The sequence below is a fragment of the Aquila chrysaetos genome, chromosome 26 (assembly GCF_900496995.4).
Source record: "Aquila chrysaetos chrysaetos chromosome 26, bAquChr1.4, whole genome shotgun sequence".
Lineage (NCBI taxonomy): Eukaryota > Metazoa > Chordata > Aves > Accipitriformes > Accipitridae > Aquila > Aquila chrysaetos.
In genome coordinates, this window is record NC_044029.1 from 4,519,463 (window position 1) to 4,538,216 (window position 18,754).

General features: G+C 42.8%; 1 protein-coding gene across 1 annotated transcript in view; it reads right to left on the reverse strand.

Annotated features, from left to right (window-relative positions):
* PLXNC1 (plexin C1) overlaps positions 1-18,754 on the reverse strand; it is a 71,700-nt gene that overhangs the window by 27,110 nt on the left and 25,836 nt on the right. The window contains exons 8-18 of the mRNA XM_030002582.2: positions 18,596-18,671; positions 18,419-18,472; positions 13,815-13,954; positions 12,546-12,725; positions 11,179-11,266; positions 9,478-9,684; positions 9,174-9,365; positions 5,606-5,705; positions 4,475-4,576; positions 3,986-4,089; positions 65-106 (exon numbers count right to left, since the gene is read on the reverse strand). Of these exons, the coding sequence (XP_029858442.2) occupies positions 65-106; positions 3,986-4,089; positions 4,475-4,576; positions 5,606-5,705; positions 9,174-9,365; positions 9,478-9,684; positions 11,179-11,266; positions 12,546-12,725; positions 13,815-13,954; positions 18,419-18,472; positions 18,596-18,671 (1,285 nt within the window). The remainder of the gene's footprint in view (positions 1-64; positions 107-3,985; positions 4,090-4,474; positions 4,577-5,605; positions 5,706-9,173; positions 9,366-9,477; positions 9,685-11,178; positions 11,267-12,545; positions 12,726-13,814; positions 13,955-18,418; positions 18,473-18,595; positions 18,672-18,754) is intronic.

Here is an 18,754-nt window from a genome sequence, read left to right on the forward strand (position 1 = left end):
AGAGATACAATCACTCTTGAAAAAATGTTTATTAATTAAGGCATATCACACTACATCAACTTACCTGTGGCATGTCTTCACTGAAGATGGATGCAAAGCCTCCTGACTAAAATATAAGACAGGTGATATTTATCATTCTTACGTATACCAAAAGTTTCTAACACATGTAGGTTAAACATGCCAAGCATGTTCCTGATGGCATACAACTTGAAATAAAACCATGGAAATGCTGGCTTCTAATGCAGCTACAATATAAACACTCTACACAATAACTTCTGCAAAGGTGCTGTCAAGGTTCACTGAAAAGTGAACTCTCAAAGGTGACCTGGTATTGACTTCCATGTTACTGTGTATGTTACCCTATGGGGCTGAGCTGCACTAGCACAGCCATCATCTAACACTCCACAGGAAAAGCTGTTTATTAGCCCCATCTGCAAATGTGCTGGTAGGCAAGGGCCACTGCAGGCTGCATCCTTCTTGGACGGCAATGATACCCTTTGGCATACAGGGCTTCTGTAACAGTGACAATTGAGTTCATCTGCCTCCATTCACTTCAAGGCATTTAGTGAATGTTCACTAATGAACTCTCCAGGAGGTCCATGCTGTCAGTCTCCAGAGAGGCACAGGTGTCACCACGCTTCCAGTCCCAGCAAAAGCTCTCACAACAAAGGGAAGCCCCCAGTTCTCAAATACCTTGTCAATGCCTCTTGTCTGACTCTTACAGCCTGTAAGGTCCCAACACAGCTGCATGTTCCCAAAGCAGCACCCTTGAGCAATAAATTCACACTAGTACCATTTACTGCCATCTGCTATATCTGTGATGCTGGCAGCCCCTCATTTCCTTATAGAATCATAGAATCACAGAATGGTTAGGCTGGGAAGGGACCTTCAAAGATCATCTAGTCCAACCACCTGCCCTGGGCAGGGACACCTTCCCCTAGACCAGGTTGCTCCAAGCCCCATCCAACCTGGCCTTGAACGCTTCCAGGGATGGGGCAGCCACAGCCTCTCTGGGCAACTTGTTACAGTGTCTCACCACCCTCATCATAAAGAATTTCTTCCTTATGTCCAGTCTAAATCTACCCTCTTTCAGTTTAAAACCATCGCCCCTCATCCTGTCACTACAGGCCCTGGTAAAAAGTCTCTTTCCAGCTTTCTTATAAGCCTCCTTTATATTGAAAAGCTGCAATAAGGTCTGCCCGAAGCCTTCTCTTCTCCAGGCTGAACAACTCCAACTTGCTCAGCCTGCCTTCATAGGAGAGGTGCTCCAGCCCTCTGATCATCTTCGTGGCCCACCTCCGGACTCGCTCCAACAGGTCCATGTCCTTCTTATGTTGGGGACCCCAGAGCTGGACGCAGTACTGCAGGTGGGGTCACACGAGAACGGAGTAGAGGGACAGAATCACCTCCCTAGACCTGCTGGCCAGCCCAGGGTACAACTGGCTTTCTGGGCTGCAAGCACACATTGCCGGCTCACATCTGATTTTTCATCTACATATCTGATTTTTCATCCCTCCCTTTCCTCATATCTCCCGTTCTCTTCTCCCCTACCATACTCTTCTTCTTCCTCCTCCTCCACTGGCTATTCCCATTTTTCCAGAACTTCTTCAGCATCCCTAACACCACCTACCAATAAAACACACACACACAGAGTGAAACAACCAGAACTACATTAAAGGTTAAAAATGCTTGTGAATAGGGAACAAGCATGGTAGCATTAAACCAAACGATGTGGGAAATTAAGGGAAAACAGAAACAATAATCCAAATTTAGCAAGTAAAGCAAAAATCAGGCTGACCATAAGGAATATTTTAAGAATAGATGTAATATCCACTTAACACCTACAAGCATTAAGCACAAAACAAAAGCTATCAAGCCAGATTAAATATAGAAAATTGAAGCAGCGGGAAGCGAGAAACTAAAAATGAAGATGGGGTCCATCACTCTTAATTTTAGGTATCTGACTCCCTCTTTAAGCAACTCATCCCATCCTGAGACAGATGTCTCAGGCAAATGGGATGAATCACTTTCTTGAGCTGCCTGTCTCTGCACTGACTACAGAAGATGCTCAGTGAACAGCTTTGATGTCCGTGTTTAAACAGCTTAGATTAAATGAGACAAAGCCCATCGAACACACTGGAAGGCAGAAAGAGTACAATACGGACATCATTCAAACACATGAGGTCAGTGAGGAAAGTGATGGTTTGTCACTTCGACCCTTCTGATACCCAGTTGCAATCTACTACTCCATTGCCTTTTCTGTTCATCTGTAATATTTGTTTAGTAGAGCACTGCTCTCAGCCCAAGGCATGTTTGGACACTCCCGCAATGTAAACGGTAAGTACTTAGCAGGAAAAATTAGTACACAATACGTTAAATAACTTGCCTGACTGTAGAGAGCTAACAGTGGCAAGTTTACCTTCGTGGTATCAGTATTTCAAACTGAGACAAAATCTAATTGAAATCATTTCCAGGATGTGCAGTGGCATGAGACTCGCCAAGGCGAAACAGGAGCCCTTTCCTTTCTGACCTCACATAATGCAACAGAGTGGCAGACTTTGTGCCTTTTTTTCTTTCCTTTTTATTTGCATAAAGTAAAGCACTTCCACCCAGACAGCTTCTACAGATTGTTACTGTTTTGACAGGGGACTATCACTAAGGAAAGATATATTCCTAAAAATAAAACCACTATTTTAATGCTAATATGCCTGGCAACAAAATAAACTGAAAGGAGAGAGATGCAGAAAGTAAGGTTTCTTTGGTCCACTTTTTTCAAACCTACTAGTGACCCCATACAAATTAGAGTGGGGGCATCACAGCAGTACCAGAAGAAATAATCCCAGTTTCCTTCCCAGTGAGAACTGGACTCAAAGTGCACAAAGATGATGCATATGTAATTGTTAAATACTATTCTGCCTTAGTATCTGGTATTTGGTGGTATACAAAAAAAGATGTTTAACTGTATCACAATAGCTTTTAGTGGGATCACACACAGCGATAAAGTGAAGCAGTGCGCAGATAAGACTGCAGGACTGGGCCACAGCAGTGATGAGTAATACATGAAGACTAGCAGATAATTCACATACATACAAGCTATACACTAAAACACCACAGCACTAACCAAGGGTTTCTACTCATTGGTGTCAGTTACACAGCACAATATCACCAGCTGAGATCACAGCTTCTGCCAATCAGTAAATGCTGGTAAGCACTGGTTACCATCATGATAGAATTTTGAAAGCTGTGGCAAATGCACTTATCAGCATCATAATGTGCCACATATGCAAAAAAATAGCAAGAGAAGTAAAACATTGAAGAGAAGGCCTCTTCAGTCCTCTGACACAGTAGCACAAACTGCTCCAAAGAACAATTAAAATATCCACCTCTAAACTTAAGGTTTAGACATAAGCATTAAGTACTTATGCAATTTTTAAACATAAGCACTTAAATACTTATGCAATTTTTAGAGCATTTGACCTGCATTCCTTTGAATCAAGGTCTTACCATTTCTGTTAGCAGCTTGCAGTAGAAAGTCAGCACGACCTTAGAGCCATTTCTTCATCCCACAGGTCTAATTAGGAAGTGTCATGATGTTAGCTAGCATGTTAGCTAACCTGACTGTTACTTTAATTAGCTATAGCATGGAAAGTGAAAGTATGAGAACAAAAAAAGCAATGGATAAATTATAGCTTAGTTAGGATGGCCTGAAAGGCAAGCAGCTTAGTGAGGCTGGGCAAAAAGAAATGGATGCACACACAACCCTTGAAAATTCAACAATGGTGCTTTATCTACAACATTTAGGCTTGGTTAAATATAGAGATGTACAGCCTTAAGGGTTCTTTAGTAATTCTTGATTCAAGAAAAGTTTCTTGTGAAAACAATGTGCAACTACTGTGTAGCATTTACTTTAGTTATTTGATCCTGACCTTCCCAGCTTTTTCATCATTAGGCAGGGCTGACAGCTGAAAGACTTGTAAATAATTACCTCTGGAAAGAAAGTTCTAAGAGCAAAGTGTTTGTAGTCAAGGAAGGGAACGGTTCCAAAACTATCCACCACATCTAATTCATCCATCTGCAGTTCAGCAAATCCTGTAAAAGCACACCCCACCCCCAACCCAGAGAGTTAGTTTAGCTGACACAAAGTCATCTTCACAATTATAAATTGGCCCCAATAGCTGTTCCTTAAAGAACAGTCTTCAGGGAAGAGAGGTTGTTTTTCTAGCTGAAGCTCTTATGAGTGGGAAAGTACCAATCCATTTTTTTCCCCACTTTTGTTGAAGGAAATATTACATGCAATCCTATTAGCTCAGTGCTATCTGCTACTGCAGTGCACACCAACATTAAAGAGGAACTCTGATACAACACACAAATATTCTAACAGCTATAAAATTAAAACGTTTACATGTGAGCTTCTTCACAGTTTCAGTTCAGAAATTATGCTGTACTTAAGCACTATAAAGCTCTTTATACCTACCCTCACGTATTTCCTTCCGAATCTCATATTCCAGCAGTTCAAGTTGCTGACTTTGTTTACGAGTTAATTCTTTGGATTTGTATCTAGTAACTATGAATGCCGCTAAAAAGGAAGAAAAAGGATTCTGAGTACAGAAATTGCAGAACAGACAACCTCTACACAAGATATATTTTAATATTATTTTAAAAAACAGAAAGATTAACATACACTTCCACTCTGCAGGAGGATTACTGCTTCTACTGTTAGTGTGCTAGTACCCATGAGCCCTAGTTATCTGGATCTAAACCCCAATGTTTAATAAAAACCATTCCTTTTAACAAGGTCTTAGAATTGTCAATCCAACTTTATTTGAAAGTACAGCGCACCCTGCTATGTACAACCTGCACAGAGAGACACAGAATCTAACAACCACTTCTACTACTAGCAACCTACTTAAAGTAGCACTAATTAAACAGGAAAAACAGTTGTTTTGAACAGGAAATCCACTTCCAAATTGTTAACTTCTCTAAAGTTTGAGAGAGTAAAGGCACGAGATATGATTCCTGTAAAGGTAATGCGCTTTTTAAAAAGGAACCCAACCAAAGAACAAAAACCTAAACTAGTTACAATAAATGGAAATTTATCAAATATATAAGCAGGTCAAAACATTCAGAAAAAAGGTGTGACAAAAAGAGGAGGGGATAACTATTTTCCCCCCTCAGTTTAGTAATGACCTACAAATTCATGAATGATCCAAAGGAGACTGAGCAGAAACACCACAAACACTGCCTGAGGATAAGCAGTTTGTTAGGGAACATCTGCCCCAGGGACAGGAGGGGAGCCCAGCTCTGACAGCTGGAAAGGCCCAAGTTGTGACACAAGGATGTCAGTCCTGTGGCTTGCCTCACTAAACGATGGCTAGTAATCCCAGCAGAACAGCCAAAACGACTGCCTTGTAACATGCTATAGTCTGACAAGATGGACTTCACCACCAGACCAGAGTTAACTTTGTCCACTCTTATTTGGAACAGGAAAAAACCACCAGACTGTTTGTGACAGTTCCAAACACGTACGTGTGTGTGTATATGTGTTTATGCATCATGAGTATACCCTTCAGCAAATCAAAACCTGAAAACACATTACTGTACTTACCTATAATGACACCCACTACAATAGGCAGCAAAATAAGAACATATAAATATATGTGTGATGATGTTGGTTTGACTTCGTGCTCAAAATTTCCTAATTTGACCTGAAGAAAAATAAAGTCTGTGTTAATAGAAGACAGGTATTATATCAGTGCTTAAACTGACATTTGATGTATTAAAAAGAAGTATGTATCTGAGGCACGTGAAGGACCCTCGTTCTCCAGATTATTGGGAAGACAGCAGCAATTTAGGAAAACATATGTAAACCAACACAAACTTAACTTTTGCTGTATTTGATGTTTAAGCAGGATAACAAAGCAGTGACAAGAGAAAATTTTGGAGGTCCTCATGAAGCACCAAATTTTGCTCACTGCAAACAAGAGCCCTCAAATGAAGGGCAGGATCTCGCCTTCAGCTGGCCAAGTAGCTCATGCACTTCAGAATTATTGCTAAATTTTCTGGCATTTTGAAGCAAGGAGGGCACATGCTGATAATTAAAAACATTCCTTTGCACTCAGTGCTACTCTGCTGAGCAGAAAAGCAAGGTAAGACTCAAGCTGATAATGAGGGAAGTAAAATTTTTAATAGATGCCTGGCCCACAGCCCTCTTCCCTATTTCTTTGCAGAAATTTCAACCTCTTTGTGTAGGATGTTCCTTAAGAACAAATACAACATACAATACATGTACAACATCCCCCAACAGCCACTGGGCTTGTCAAAGGCAGGACAGGCATTAATTCTTAGGAATACATGAAAGTGCTTAGGTCTGCCAGATGCCAACCTGGAGCATTCACCACTGATAATTATGGCAGAAGAAATTTCACAAAGGAGGATCTCAGAGGACTATGAAAACACATAAATAAAGGGTAGCTAAGCCTATAAACAGACTAGAAGTAAAAATATGCTTTGACACAGAAAAAGAATACCACCAAGTGCCAGGGATAGAAATGAGCCTGAGATAATTGAAAAGGAGAGTTGAGTTGAAATTATTTTGGGTTACAGCAGGGAAGGCAAAGATCTGGTGATTTCAATCACTGGCTTGTCACAGGAGGTGAGCAGCCAGGGCAGCTGGAGTCTGCCAACTGGATAGTCACATCACAGCTACACAGACACGACCAAGCAGAGAAACCCCACAGGGCTGGAAGGACACCGCCTTCGTATTTCTGGGGCTACAAAGAACAGAAGACAAAGCAGACCTATTTCCTCCATCAAATGTTACTTTTTCCCCAGTTGCTTATGTGTTTTCACAATTTCTATACAAAGTACTTTTGGTCTGAGCCTTCCTAGGATTCCATTTGCCTTTTCCAAGCCTGAAATGCATTGGTGGCTAAATACATTAACCATCCCGTGACTAATACACCTGTCTTTCTCCACTTGTCATGTCCAACCAAAGCATTCTTGAAGCAGAAATTTCTATTACTCATCCCTGTTTATTGAAAACTGTGACAAAGCATTCGTTTAATTTTCTGCTCATATTTAGATTATCTTTAATCATCACCATAACCTTCCTATTTAGTGGCCCCATTTCTTTCCTTATCTTTTATTTATCTTGCTTATGAATCACGGACTAAATCAGGTACACCTGAATTCATCCAATTCCTATTCCTAAATTAATTTCATTCTTCCTGCATGACATTATAAAACCTCCTCTAGACTGGTAATGCCTCTGAGCTTTATGTCATCAGCAAACATTATTAGTGCATGCCTTACTTTTGTGCTCATCACTAGCGATATTAAGTAATATCTGTATGAAAATCAACATTGCCCAGAGCCAGCTCCCCATACACAGCATCCAGTTTTTCTAATCCCTAGCATCTTCATAATCACCATGTTAAGTAGTTTACTGAATGACTTCCAGGTACATGTGATCTACCACTTTTTTTGTTGTGGAAATCACTCATCTTACAAAATAAAGACATCTAGCACAATCTGCTTTTATTAAAAAGAAGTTGACAATTATACCATTTTCCATTTACCTCCAGGTCTTTCATGAGTCCCTCATTCAAAATACATTATAAATCTTTACACAGAGCTAGGATTAAATCAGCAAGCCTCCATTTGCCTAGTTATTTTTTTTCTTTTAAATACTGGTTTTATATTTGCTGCTCTCCAGTCATATACTGTATGTCTCCTGACTGCAGTTTTATTTAAAATCTTCCTGCAAAGCCTACAATATCATGTGCCAGTTCATTCTCTGTGCTGTGATGGGAATGATCCTGTTCCTGCTGTCTTGAGCCCCTTGATCTATCTGAATCTTGCTTCTGTCACAAGAACGGCATTTTCCTCTTTGACACCTCCATTCAGACTGATCATCCTGTCTTTGACCCCACACTCAATATCCTCTTTCTTCCTGAAAACTAAGGCAAGAGATACGTTTATTCTTGGGCCATACCTGTCTTTTATACCCAGCTTATCCTTTCTTCAGAGCAGCCCTACTTCTTCTATGATTTATTTATAAGACTGAAAAAACACATGATGATTTCCTACTTTTACATTTTTCTTGATGTTGGAAAAAAATAATTTTTAAGGTACCAGAAATGAAATGTTACATTATAACTACTGCATTTGATTTGCCTCAGTGAAGTGGTGACCTTTCTATGACAGTCACTCCTATGAAGCTTGCAGGATGAGCATGTGATATTGCAAGGCAATGTTAATATTTAAATGCAACACCAATCTCAGAAAGGCTTTTCCATGCCATAACTGGCTCAGACGGCAGGATCCACAGATGGGGGATCAGTTAACAGTGATATGAAATTGAGAATAGCTTCGTTAATCTTTACTATGAGCCATATGCCTTGAAGTCAATAGAGTTATTTCAGTTTTATACCACCATACACCGCAATAAGTCTGGCATAATTTTTCTCCCTCATAAATGGTGATGATTGCATTTTAAAAAATTCATATCTTCATCTTATTCACGGAGCAAATATCTTAAGCTGCCATTTAGCTTTGACATCCATGCTAATGTTCTTATATTTGGGCCTGGCTTTGTGCCATATGTTCAAAGCATTTTGGCCTTCCCAGTGCACATTAAGCTTCACCCCCTTTTTCATCCAGAAATGCCTTCTCTTCTTCTCAGTGGTCATCCCTATGCACTGTTCAAGATCCTTATCTACTTTAGTAGGAAAAAGTGAATGGAAGGATACAATCCTTTTCCTCATGGCCACACTGCAGCAGCAGATTGCTTACAGATCTAAGATGAGGGGCTCTCCTGGAGCCAGTGATGCTGTATTGGTGATGTCTATGCTGCAGCTAGAGGTGTGACAAGCTATCGCTCTCCTGGAGCTCAGCAGCAGCGAGCTCAGTTTGGGCTGCAGAGCCTACCCTCTGACATTACAGCAGTAACCAGACAGTAAATGAACTCAGTACTGTTAGTGGTCCTAAGCTAGGCAGGCATGCTTAGATATGAGGAAGAGAACTGTACTAGCAAGTAGCAGCAGAGCAGAAAATGCATCCAGTTCCTCCCTCTATAAAGAACGTTCATGACAAGAGCATTAGTGTTACATTTTACTACATTTGTACAAACATCCAAACACTGTTGAACTGCAACAAAAGGGAATTCTACTTACAAAAACTTTCACCGTGGAAAAGTCAATCTTGTCTGTTCCTTCCCTTTTGAATTTGCACAGTATGGTGCTACGGTCTGGCTTTTTGGTAATATTTTGGACACTGAACCATATCTTTTTGGTCTGTGCACCATTCATATAAGACAGATAAACCTCTACCTCAGTTTTAGAAATATTCAAGTTGTCATTTTCTTTCTAGAGGGAAAAAATTGAAGATAATAAACAGTCACTAACTACAGTAAGAAATAACATGATCCCCAACAACCTTTTAAAATAAGGAATTATAGTTTATTACTTTCAAACTTACATATATTTTTAATTCCAGATCAGGATCCAGCTCAGTGTGCAGCTGGTAGTTAATGAACACTGGGTCAGGGTGGTAGTGTAATTTGACACATGGTATAAAGGTAGTTTCCACTTTTAACATCATATCAACAACTTTACCCTCTGTTGCATGGCTCAGGCTTGGTGTTAAGTAATGATATTCAGATTTATTTCCAGGACACCTAGACACCTAGAAAAGCAATAACAAAGCTGTAACAATCATTAAGTACTCAACAGTGGGTACAATTACAAACAGAAGCACTCAAAATCATTTTAATGTCTTCCTGACTTCACACAGGTATCTGCTAAACCTCTTCTCTGCGATCAGGGCTGCATGCAGAGCACCTGGGAAAATTTCTGTGTCGAGCCTGTGTCTACCTTTAAGCACATTTATCACACACTCTGCATGCTGCTTTAAGGCTGATTGCACACTGCTAAGGCAGCTATTTCCTGCAGTGAGACAGGAACAGTGACAGTGATTTCTCCTTCCTTCCCCTCCATGCAGGTGACAAGAGAAGAGCAGGACAAGCTCTCCAGCGACCCAGGCATTGGCTCTCCCCGACTTAACTCCTGACAGAGGGGGGTTGCTACAGTCACCCCACTGTCTACTCCATGGGATGGTGCTGCTCTTTTCTGGTCTCTGTGCTGCAAGCCCAGGAGTCAACGGGGTGCTTACCTCCTTATAGCCTCGGAGAAAGGGTTTCATCCCAACATCAGCTCCAGTCTGCCACACCTTGCTGAGGCAGTGGCACCATTTGGGTTCTCAACACAAAGCCAGAGAGAAGAATACCACCCCATCCTCCAACAGACCCATATATGGAGGTTGGGGAGACTCAAAAAGGACAGATTTCGAACAAGACTCTAGAGCATAGAAAAATGCAGGAGAGTACCTTATGTGCACCCATGATCTTGTACTGACAATGTGTGCAACTGTGTCCTGGTTTCGGCTAGGACAGAGTTAATTTTCTTTCTAGTAGCTGGTATAGTGTCATGCCTTGGGTTCAGTATGAGAAGAACGTTGATAACACACTGATGTGTTCAGTTTTGGCTCTGTAGTGTTTAGACCAAGTCAAGGATTTTTCAGCTTCTCATGCCCAGCCAGCAAGAAGGCTGGAGGGGCACAAGGAGTTGGGAGGGGACACAGCCAGGGCAGCTGACCCAAACTGGCCAAAAGGGTATTCCATACCATGTGATGTCATGCCCAGTATATAAACTGGGTGGAGTTGGCAGGGGGCAGGGGTGGATCGCTGCTCGAGGACTAACTGGGAATTCGTCTGAGTGGTGCGCAATTGCATTGTGTATCACTTTTGTATATTCCAATTCTTTTATTACTATTGTTGTCACTTTATTATTATTACTTTTATTATCACTATTATTTTCTTCCTTTCTGTCCTATTAAACTGTCTTTATCTCAACACACAAGTTTTAGGGGTTTTTCCAATTCTCTCCCCCATTCCACTGCGTGGGGGGGAAGTGAGCAAGTGGCTGCATGGTGCTTAGTTGCTGGCTGGCGTTAAACCACAACAAACTGTAATCCTACAAGTGGTCATATTTATTTCAGCAGGGTGACTGATGTGTGCCTGCAAGTGTTTAAAAAATACTGAGATTCTCCCGAAACCATAGGAACAAAGCCTAATCCCTCAAGAGTCCTCTATTTGGTATTGTAAAGGAGATTAAGACTTACAGTGAGGTTTGATCTCTGGTCGTCTGAAATAATCACACTGTCCACCACATTAAAATTTCTACCAATAGTAGTAATTTTGCGACCACCACTGTAAAAAAAAAAAAAAAGGGGGGGGGGGAGATTAATATCTGTGGGAAAACAGGTAGTAAGTCCTGTATTAAGGCTTCAGCCATGAATAAACTACCCATGTGCATTTTGCTTTGGTAGCAGCCAGTGTAATAAAGTCAGATTGCAGGACAAGATAATTTGAGCTATATTCTTTCCTCATAATGTAATGGTAAATACTTTTGCTACCGCAAAACCAAAAGACTTGATAGCATACACATGCATACTCCTTTTCACGGACTTTCCACCTTGTTTTCTATTCATGCAGCCAAAGAACTAGACCATGATTTAATAATCTGTCTTGAAGAAAGAGCATCATGGTCTTTCACTGCCTCAGAGGAGCCCTGCCTGTGCTTAATTCTTGCTTTCTTCAGGACGAACTGATGGTGCTGGGCACCTCACAGGAAACATTCTCGGCAGTGTTCAGACCATCTGTCTCAGCACACACAATGGTGCTTGTGTCTGAGGGCTCTGGCTCACAATCTCTGCTGTACACAGTTGCAGTGGTTTAAGGTATTATTAATTTCCAGCTGCCTCTCACCTGGAAATGAGGGCATGCATCCTAGCTGCTCAGCTGCTGCAGCTGCTAGCCCAACTTATTACCTCAAATCCACACTTGCCACTGCTTGACACCAAGATATCAGATTAAGAATGTGAAAGTGGGTAAAAGCTGTGCAGGCAGAGGGACAGGTGGAAACCTGTGCCTGGGAATATCTTAAAACCACCCTGTAAGTCTTTCACTGGAGCTGAGTCTCCCACAGAACAGAGCAGAGGCTTGAAAAGGGCTCTTTTGGCTTTAGGGAACTCAGTCCTAAAGCAAGTCTGCGTGTATCACTGCAGTGGTGATTATTTTCACTTCATTTCCAATTCACTGATACTTTACACTGTTGCGGAGGTGAAGGGTATATTAGTATCAAGAAATCAAAGTTAATTGGAGTTTGAATTTATGCATGCTACCCATATTTTGGATTTAGCTTTTGTATGAAGAGACTATTTTTGACTTCTACAAAGGAGACTTAGGGTGGGCAGGAAGAAGTTCACAGAATCCTGCAGAACACAGAATCTGTCCTGGAGCTATCATGATCCTATCTGTATGTTAAAATGTTAAATCAGTTCACCAGCATAAATTCATCCTCCACAACAGGTTACAGCAGTCATCCAAGTTTACATCAGCTGCAGTCTGGCCAAGGAAGGAGGCTCGTATTGACTCAGTGGGACTACATTTTAATAAATACATAAAAAGTATAGAAAGACAAATTTACCTGATCCAGGAGGTATTTGGTGTGATTCCAAAACACGATGGCAGTGAAACATAATGTAGAGTCATTGGTGGTGAACATTTTTTCCCATTAGCCTGTATACATATACTTTTGGCCTCTTTACGTGTTGGTGGGAGAGCAAATGTCATTTGTGTATCGTTTAGCACATTTCTAACTTTAACGCTGGAGGAGAAAGGAAACAGTCAGATGCTGAAACACAGATGCCACTATGCCACTCATTGGTGTTACTACACAAAGCCTATAACCTAAAGCAAAGGATGAGAGAAGAGGAATGAATCTCTCTTTGAGCTGCCAGATGGAGGTGGAAAGAGAGAGCAGGGAGTTGAAGAGACAAAGTAAGGCATCTTTTGAATGAAGTTGCTATGTGTCACAATAATCACAGAAGATGGTACAGATAGCGGTCTTACAGCCTTGGGATGAGGCTATGTAATGCAATGTGTGATTTTGCTATGTAAACGGTGTACTTTGCTGTGTACTTCTCTGTGCTACCAACACATTAGCTAGTCAAGAGTGAGAATCATCAGTTTCCTTTTCTTCCTTCTTTTTCTCTCTCCCCCCCTCCTTTCTCCCTTTCTCTCCTTCCTCTTTGTCTCTACTTCCTCTCTCTCCCTCCTCTCCCACTCTCCACCCTTCTCTTCCTTTGTTTTCTGTGATCCCCAAGAAATTAATGGTTGAACTAAAAATTGAATTGTACCACATGAATACTTGTTCAAGTGCTAGCTGTGTAAAATGGGCTTGGTAATCACAGGCAGCCATTGCAGCTGCACCTGAAAACAACCAATTCAGAATAAGATAGCCTAATTATCTAGGGGTTTACACTGTGCAATCATCAACAGAGAAAAGTACACGCTATTGCATGAGAGATTCCCTTCCCTGGCACGATGTCTATGCTTTCACAAGCAAAATCCTAGAATATATGGGGGATATTTTGAAGCAGAGGAGAGTTGAACAAAAGCTGAGGTTTTCCTGTGACATAACTTCTCATTGCCTGCTGCAAGGCACAGCGGGCCACAGGTACAGAACTGCCATAACTACTGGTGAGAGCTGCCCACCTACCCACCCATCCCTTGCATTGTACCCAAACACCAAGTCCATTTCTATCTTTCGGGCATTTAAAGTGGAAGTATAACTAAAGGAGTGCAAAACATCCCCCCTCTGCTGAGGAGAGGTCCATGACAACTGTTCACGCAACTGTACTGCTAGGGCAAAATGGGCATAATTTTCACCATGCAAAGTAAATAGTTAACTCACATGTCTGGTTTACAGCCAGTGATTCCAGTCAGTATCAGTTTTATGCCTGATGCATGTGTAAAGTTTTCTCCTTTGACTGTTACTTCGCTTTTGCCTAATGTAGAAATCCACAGAGGTTCAATGGAATGAATGCTGATATGCTATTAGAAATCAAAGCAAAACAAAATTGGGTTATAAAAAGCCTAGGCAGTTAAACAACAGCTGCAAAAACAACCACCATTCAGGAATGCAGGTTTTATGGCACCGGGATACATTTTTCTTATTAATTTCAAATCTTGTTAAGCTTGATCCTGGGAAGTACTGTCAATTACAACTTATTTACAAGCCAACAATTTTTACCTACATATTTTATATTTCAATTTATCTCATAACAAAGTTGCCCAAAGGAATCACAATCTGAAATACTGGAAGGTAAGTGTGATAAAAACCCAGCTTGAAATAATACATTTTGTGTGACCCTTGAAGAACTAAGAAACAACGCAAGACAAAACCCATGGTGCTGTCACTATGAGAGATCAGAGAAACAAATGGTGGTATCTCTCGTGACCTGAAAAGAGAAAGCAGGGTCAAACCCTAGAATGAAAAGTTGAGAAAGAGCCCCAGAATTAGCTTTACTAAAAAGTCTTTTCAATGTCATACATAGAACTAAAGGTACAACACAACTGCAGGGATTTTTTGGTATCCCATTTCTCATGCTAAGAAGTTTACAAATCTATTTTCCAGCATTTAAGCATAATCCTAGCTTGCTCTGATGCTGTCACCATCTTGCAGAAATGTGGCCAATTTTTAAACCATGCTTTTCTTTATGTATCTTTATATTTACTTATTCTAACTTACTAACACTACCGAGCAAGAAGAGAGATTTTTTCCTAGTGGATTTACTTGGTACATTTGACAGCATCTCGTGTTTAATCAGTTTTGCTGCTTCCCCAGTTTTACAATCACACAGACGGTTTCCTCTCTGTGTATCTTTCAGACAACAAACTGAAAACATTCAAAAAACCAGGAAAATCTGCATGTGAAACTGTTTGGGACCTTCTCAGGCAAATGATTTCCTAGCTTGCATTTAGACTGCCTATAATACTAGTTTAAAGTGAGTTTTTAGAGTATTGTGATCATCCCAATTTCTGCTGTGCACCTGTGGACAGTTCAGCCTTCCTGACCCCGAGAAGGGCGCTGGTGCAAAATCTCTAGGAAAGTCCTTTCCACAGGGTTTTTCTCCCCGCTGATCTTTTCATGTACCCAGAGCAGAACCAAGACTTCGGGCTGGCGGCCAAGGGGGACCACTGGGGTCACATCACCATCCTCTGCAAACATAGCCTTTGCCCAGTTCAGAAAGGTCCCCGGCACATTGTCCCCACGTTACCACGGCCTGCTGAACGCCGGAGCAAATGTGAGACCTGTCACACTGATCGAAAGCTGCAACTTGTGCCTTAGGAAAGGGCAAGAGAGTGCAAAGGCTGGGGCCAGAGGGCCTGCAAAAGGGCCTCCAAGGTGACCTCTGGTATGGATAATGGAGGAGGGCAAAGGAAACCCCTGACAAACAGCCCGAGGGGGAGAATTCACTCCCACCCTGATCTGGCGATCAGTTTAACCCTTAGTATGCGAGCAGGACAACCGAAGCAGAAATCTGAGAGACTAAAGCCAGCGAAGAACCAGTGCTTTTCTCCACCCGCGTCCCATCCCTCTGCTTGTGCGCAGCCTCCAGCAGGCAGTCAATATCCTCACACAAACCCAGAAGCCAAGTACTACGGAAAGAAGGAAACCACCGCTTTGGGGCTCTCACTGGTAACCAGCAGGGAGCCCTGAAGCAGAGGAATAACGCAGTGTCACACAAACACACAGAGATCGCCCCCGAGCTGCATCAGGGCTCTGAGGCCCAGCGAGGGCAACGAGCAGCAGGACGCTGCGGCGCTTCAGGGCTCCCACGCGTCTCTCTGCCAGGCACCACACACCACAGGGCGCTCGGCTTAGCCTGCCTTGCTTCTTTTCTCACACCAAGAAGAAATCGCGGGAGGAACGGTTCACCCTGGAAGTTTCAGGCCCCCCCTGAAATCACGCCTTCCCTGCGGCTACACGACGCGGTCTCCCTCGCTGCGTCCTGCCTCGGACTCATGGCGTCAGCGCAGCCACTCGCAGCGCTGAGGCAAGCTGGCCTCGGCTACTCAAGAGCCTGCTTCCCGGCTTGACGGCCGTGGTCCGCGACACTTTCCTCGGCAGCCAAAGGAACCACGAATCTCCTCACTGAACGCGGGAGGGACCAAGCGTCCTCGCTGGGCTCTGCGGTGCTCGATTCCACAGGGCCAGAGAGCCGCTGACCTTCCAGTCGCTGCGTGGCAGGGAGAGAGATGCCCGGCAGCAAGGGAGGCAGCGGAGAGGCAGAAGGATATTTATAAAAATCACTAGTTGCGAGGCATGCAATGGAAGCAGCGTAAACACGCAGAGAGATCTACAGCAAGCGTGCGTCACATCCTCAGGTAATGTAAATCAGCACAGCCCTGTCAACTTTGATAGAGCTCCACATTTCTGAGCTGCAGCCCCCAGTTCCCTGGACAGCCTAACGCTTCCCCGGGGCTGGGTAAACAGTGGCAGCCACAACCTCAGAGGTGTGGTTAGCATGGCTGCAGGCCACAGCGAGATATCTGGCAGCAGCCCAGGTGTTAAGCAGCCTCTGCCAGCCCGGAGGGGAGCTCGTCCCCGCTCAGACACGGCCCCTCCTGAGGTGCTAGCGTGGGGGCCCGAGGCCACGCGAAGAACTGCGTCGGGGAACTGGCCCAAATGAAAAATAACCTGCTGAAAGACGACGGTTATTTCCAGCCACATCAGTTCCCCAGTCAAGCGTACTCGTGCAACCACTCCGACTGCTGCTCTGGCACAGGGAGGGGGAAGGTGCATGCATGGAAACCAGCAGCTGGAGTCAGGAGGAGGGCTGGGGCTGCCACTGAAAAAAAAAGTATATTCATCTAAATGCTCAGCTGGGGTTGTGGGAAAACACAAATCCTGCTTCTCAGCTATGCAGTATGTTCTCCTTAAAGCACCAGCAGTCAAAGGAGAACAGGATTTCAAATGCAATTTCAAGCCCTCCGAATGGATCAATCACTTCTAAATAAACATCTGCCTTTGGACTGCCTCTAGTGCTTTCACTGCCTTGTCCATCACTGTCTTTCCAAGATAAGGCATGTGGAAGAAAGCCATCTCCCAGGCAATTCCAACTATTTACCAATGTCAGATTAATGCACTTGGAAGCAGAGCAAAGAAGAATTTCCTCTGTTCTTTCACCAGCCGTAATGCTTTACATGCAGACCAAATTCAGAATATTAATGCTCAGAAGCACAATTATTTCACTCGTCTCTATGAAAAACAAAATGGATTTTGTGATTTTGTTTAAGAAACCTCAGCTGAACAGCCGAATTTAAGAGGTAATTCTTGTCTTCACAGGTAAAAGTCTGGGTAGTTCTAATGAAATATTTAGAGATAAGAACACAGTTGCTATTTATACCAACCATGCTATCACTCACAGAAAAGCAGAAACGAAAAGTGTAGGCAGCAAATCTCTATGTACTTACTCATCAGTCAAATTTCTCTTCACTACTCATTTCTTTCCTAACACCTGCATGTCATAAGCAACCACTGATGACAAGACTGCTCAGTTTTATGAGAAAATAAAACCATTTTGGCACCATAAAGAATGAAGGGATAACCTCGTGGTTAGAGGGCTGGCCTACGAAGCAAAAGGTTAAAGAGCTGGCCTACGAGGCAAATCGTATAGACTATGCTCACATACAGTCTATATGGTTTCAAAAGAGAACTCAACAACCAAATTCAGAAGGTACTTCAGCACCAGCGACACTCCTTCCTTTCCAGTGATCCAGCTTGAGCAGGATGGATGGAGAGTAGCTCCATCTCCAGTTTTGTCTACAGCCTGGAAGCAAGGAAAATGTTTCTCGAAGTGTGAACCAGGAATTTACTAACACCCAGGGATTTCAGTTCCTGGATGCATCCTCTAGCCGCTTGCCTGTTATGCAGAAACTGGGTGGCACATCCTCCCCTTCCTTCTGCTCCCCTGGCAGCTATGTTTCAGGAGAAGCTGTGATCTGGCTATGTAAAATGAGGAAGAGGTTTGAGACTCTGAAACCCAGTTTCACAGAGTCGTCTGTGACAGCAGAACTCAAACATGCATTTAAGTCTAGGCAGGAGATTAAGTCCAAGGTGTTCTCCTTCGGGTTTTTTTGTTGTTGGTCCACTTACACGTTCCAGCCCTCAGCATGCTGGCTCCTGCGGAGTGCCTAAACCCAGCATACAGGGACTCTGGCATTTAAAGCAATATTGGGAATACTGCATCTAGAGGGAGGCACATGACTATTGTCGTGTTCACTGTCTCAATGCCTGGATCTGAAATGCAAATCTTTGTTGGTACATTTAAGCACCAACAAAGCACTAAGAAAAAATCGTATCAATCCAAGTTCTGCTTTACCTTTCTATGTAACCAACCGACTGCCTCCTCATCCATACTCTATTCTTCCTGCGAAGTCCTTTCATTTTAAATAAATTTCTCCCCCAACCCACAGAACCTCAATAACACCAATCTTAAAATGCTAACTAACCTCTGTCTTCTGTGCAGTGGCGATCTCCTCGGAAGCAGTTGCATTACAACTATCCTGAAAAAAAAATCAGCATTTCTTCAATGTCAGGATAAAGAAAGAGACACATTGCTGCTCAGGTGTAAAAAATAGAAGGAAAAGGCATCACAGGGGATTCTAGTCCTCCCCAACAAACTTCACCTGGCAGGTGGTGGCAGGAGAGACACTCGTCCAACTACAGCTGGCACACTCTCCCATGTGTATACATCGCGAGCAGCTGGTAACACAGAAACCAGAGTTTTTGTAAGACACAGGAACTCCATCTAGATTCAACCATGAATGTGAAATTTCAAGTGACAG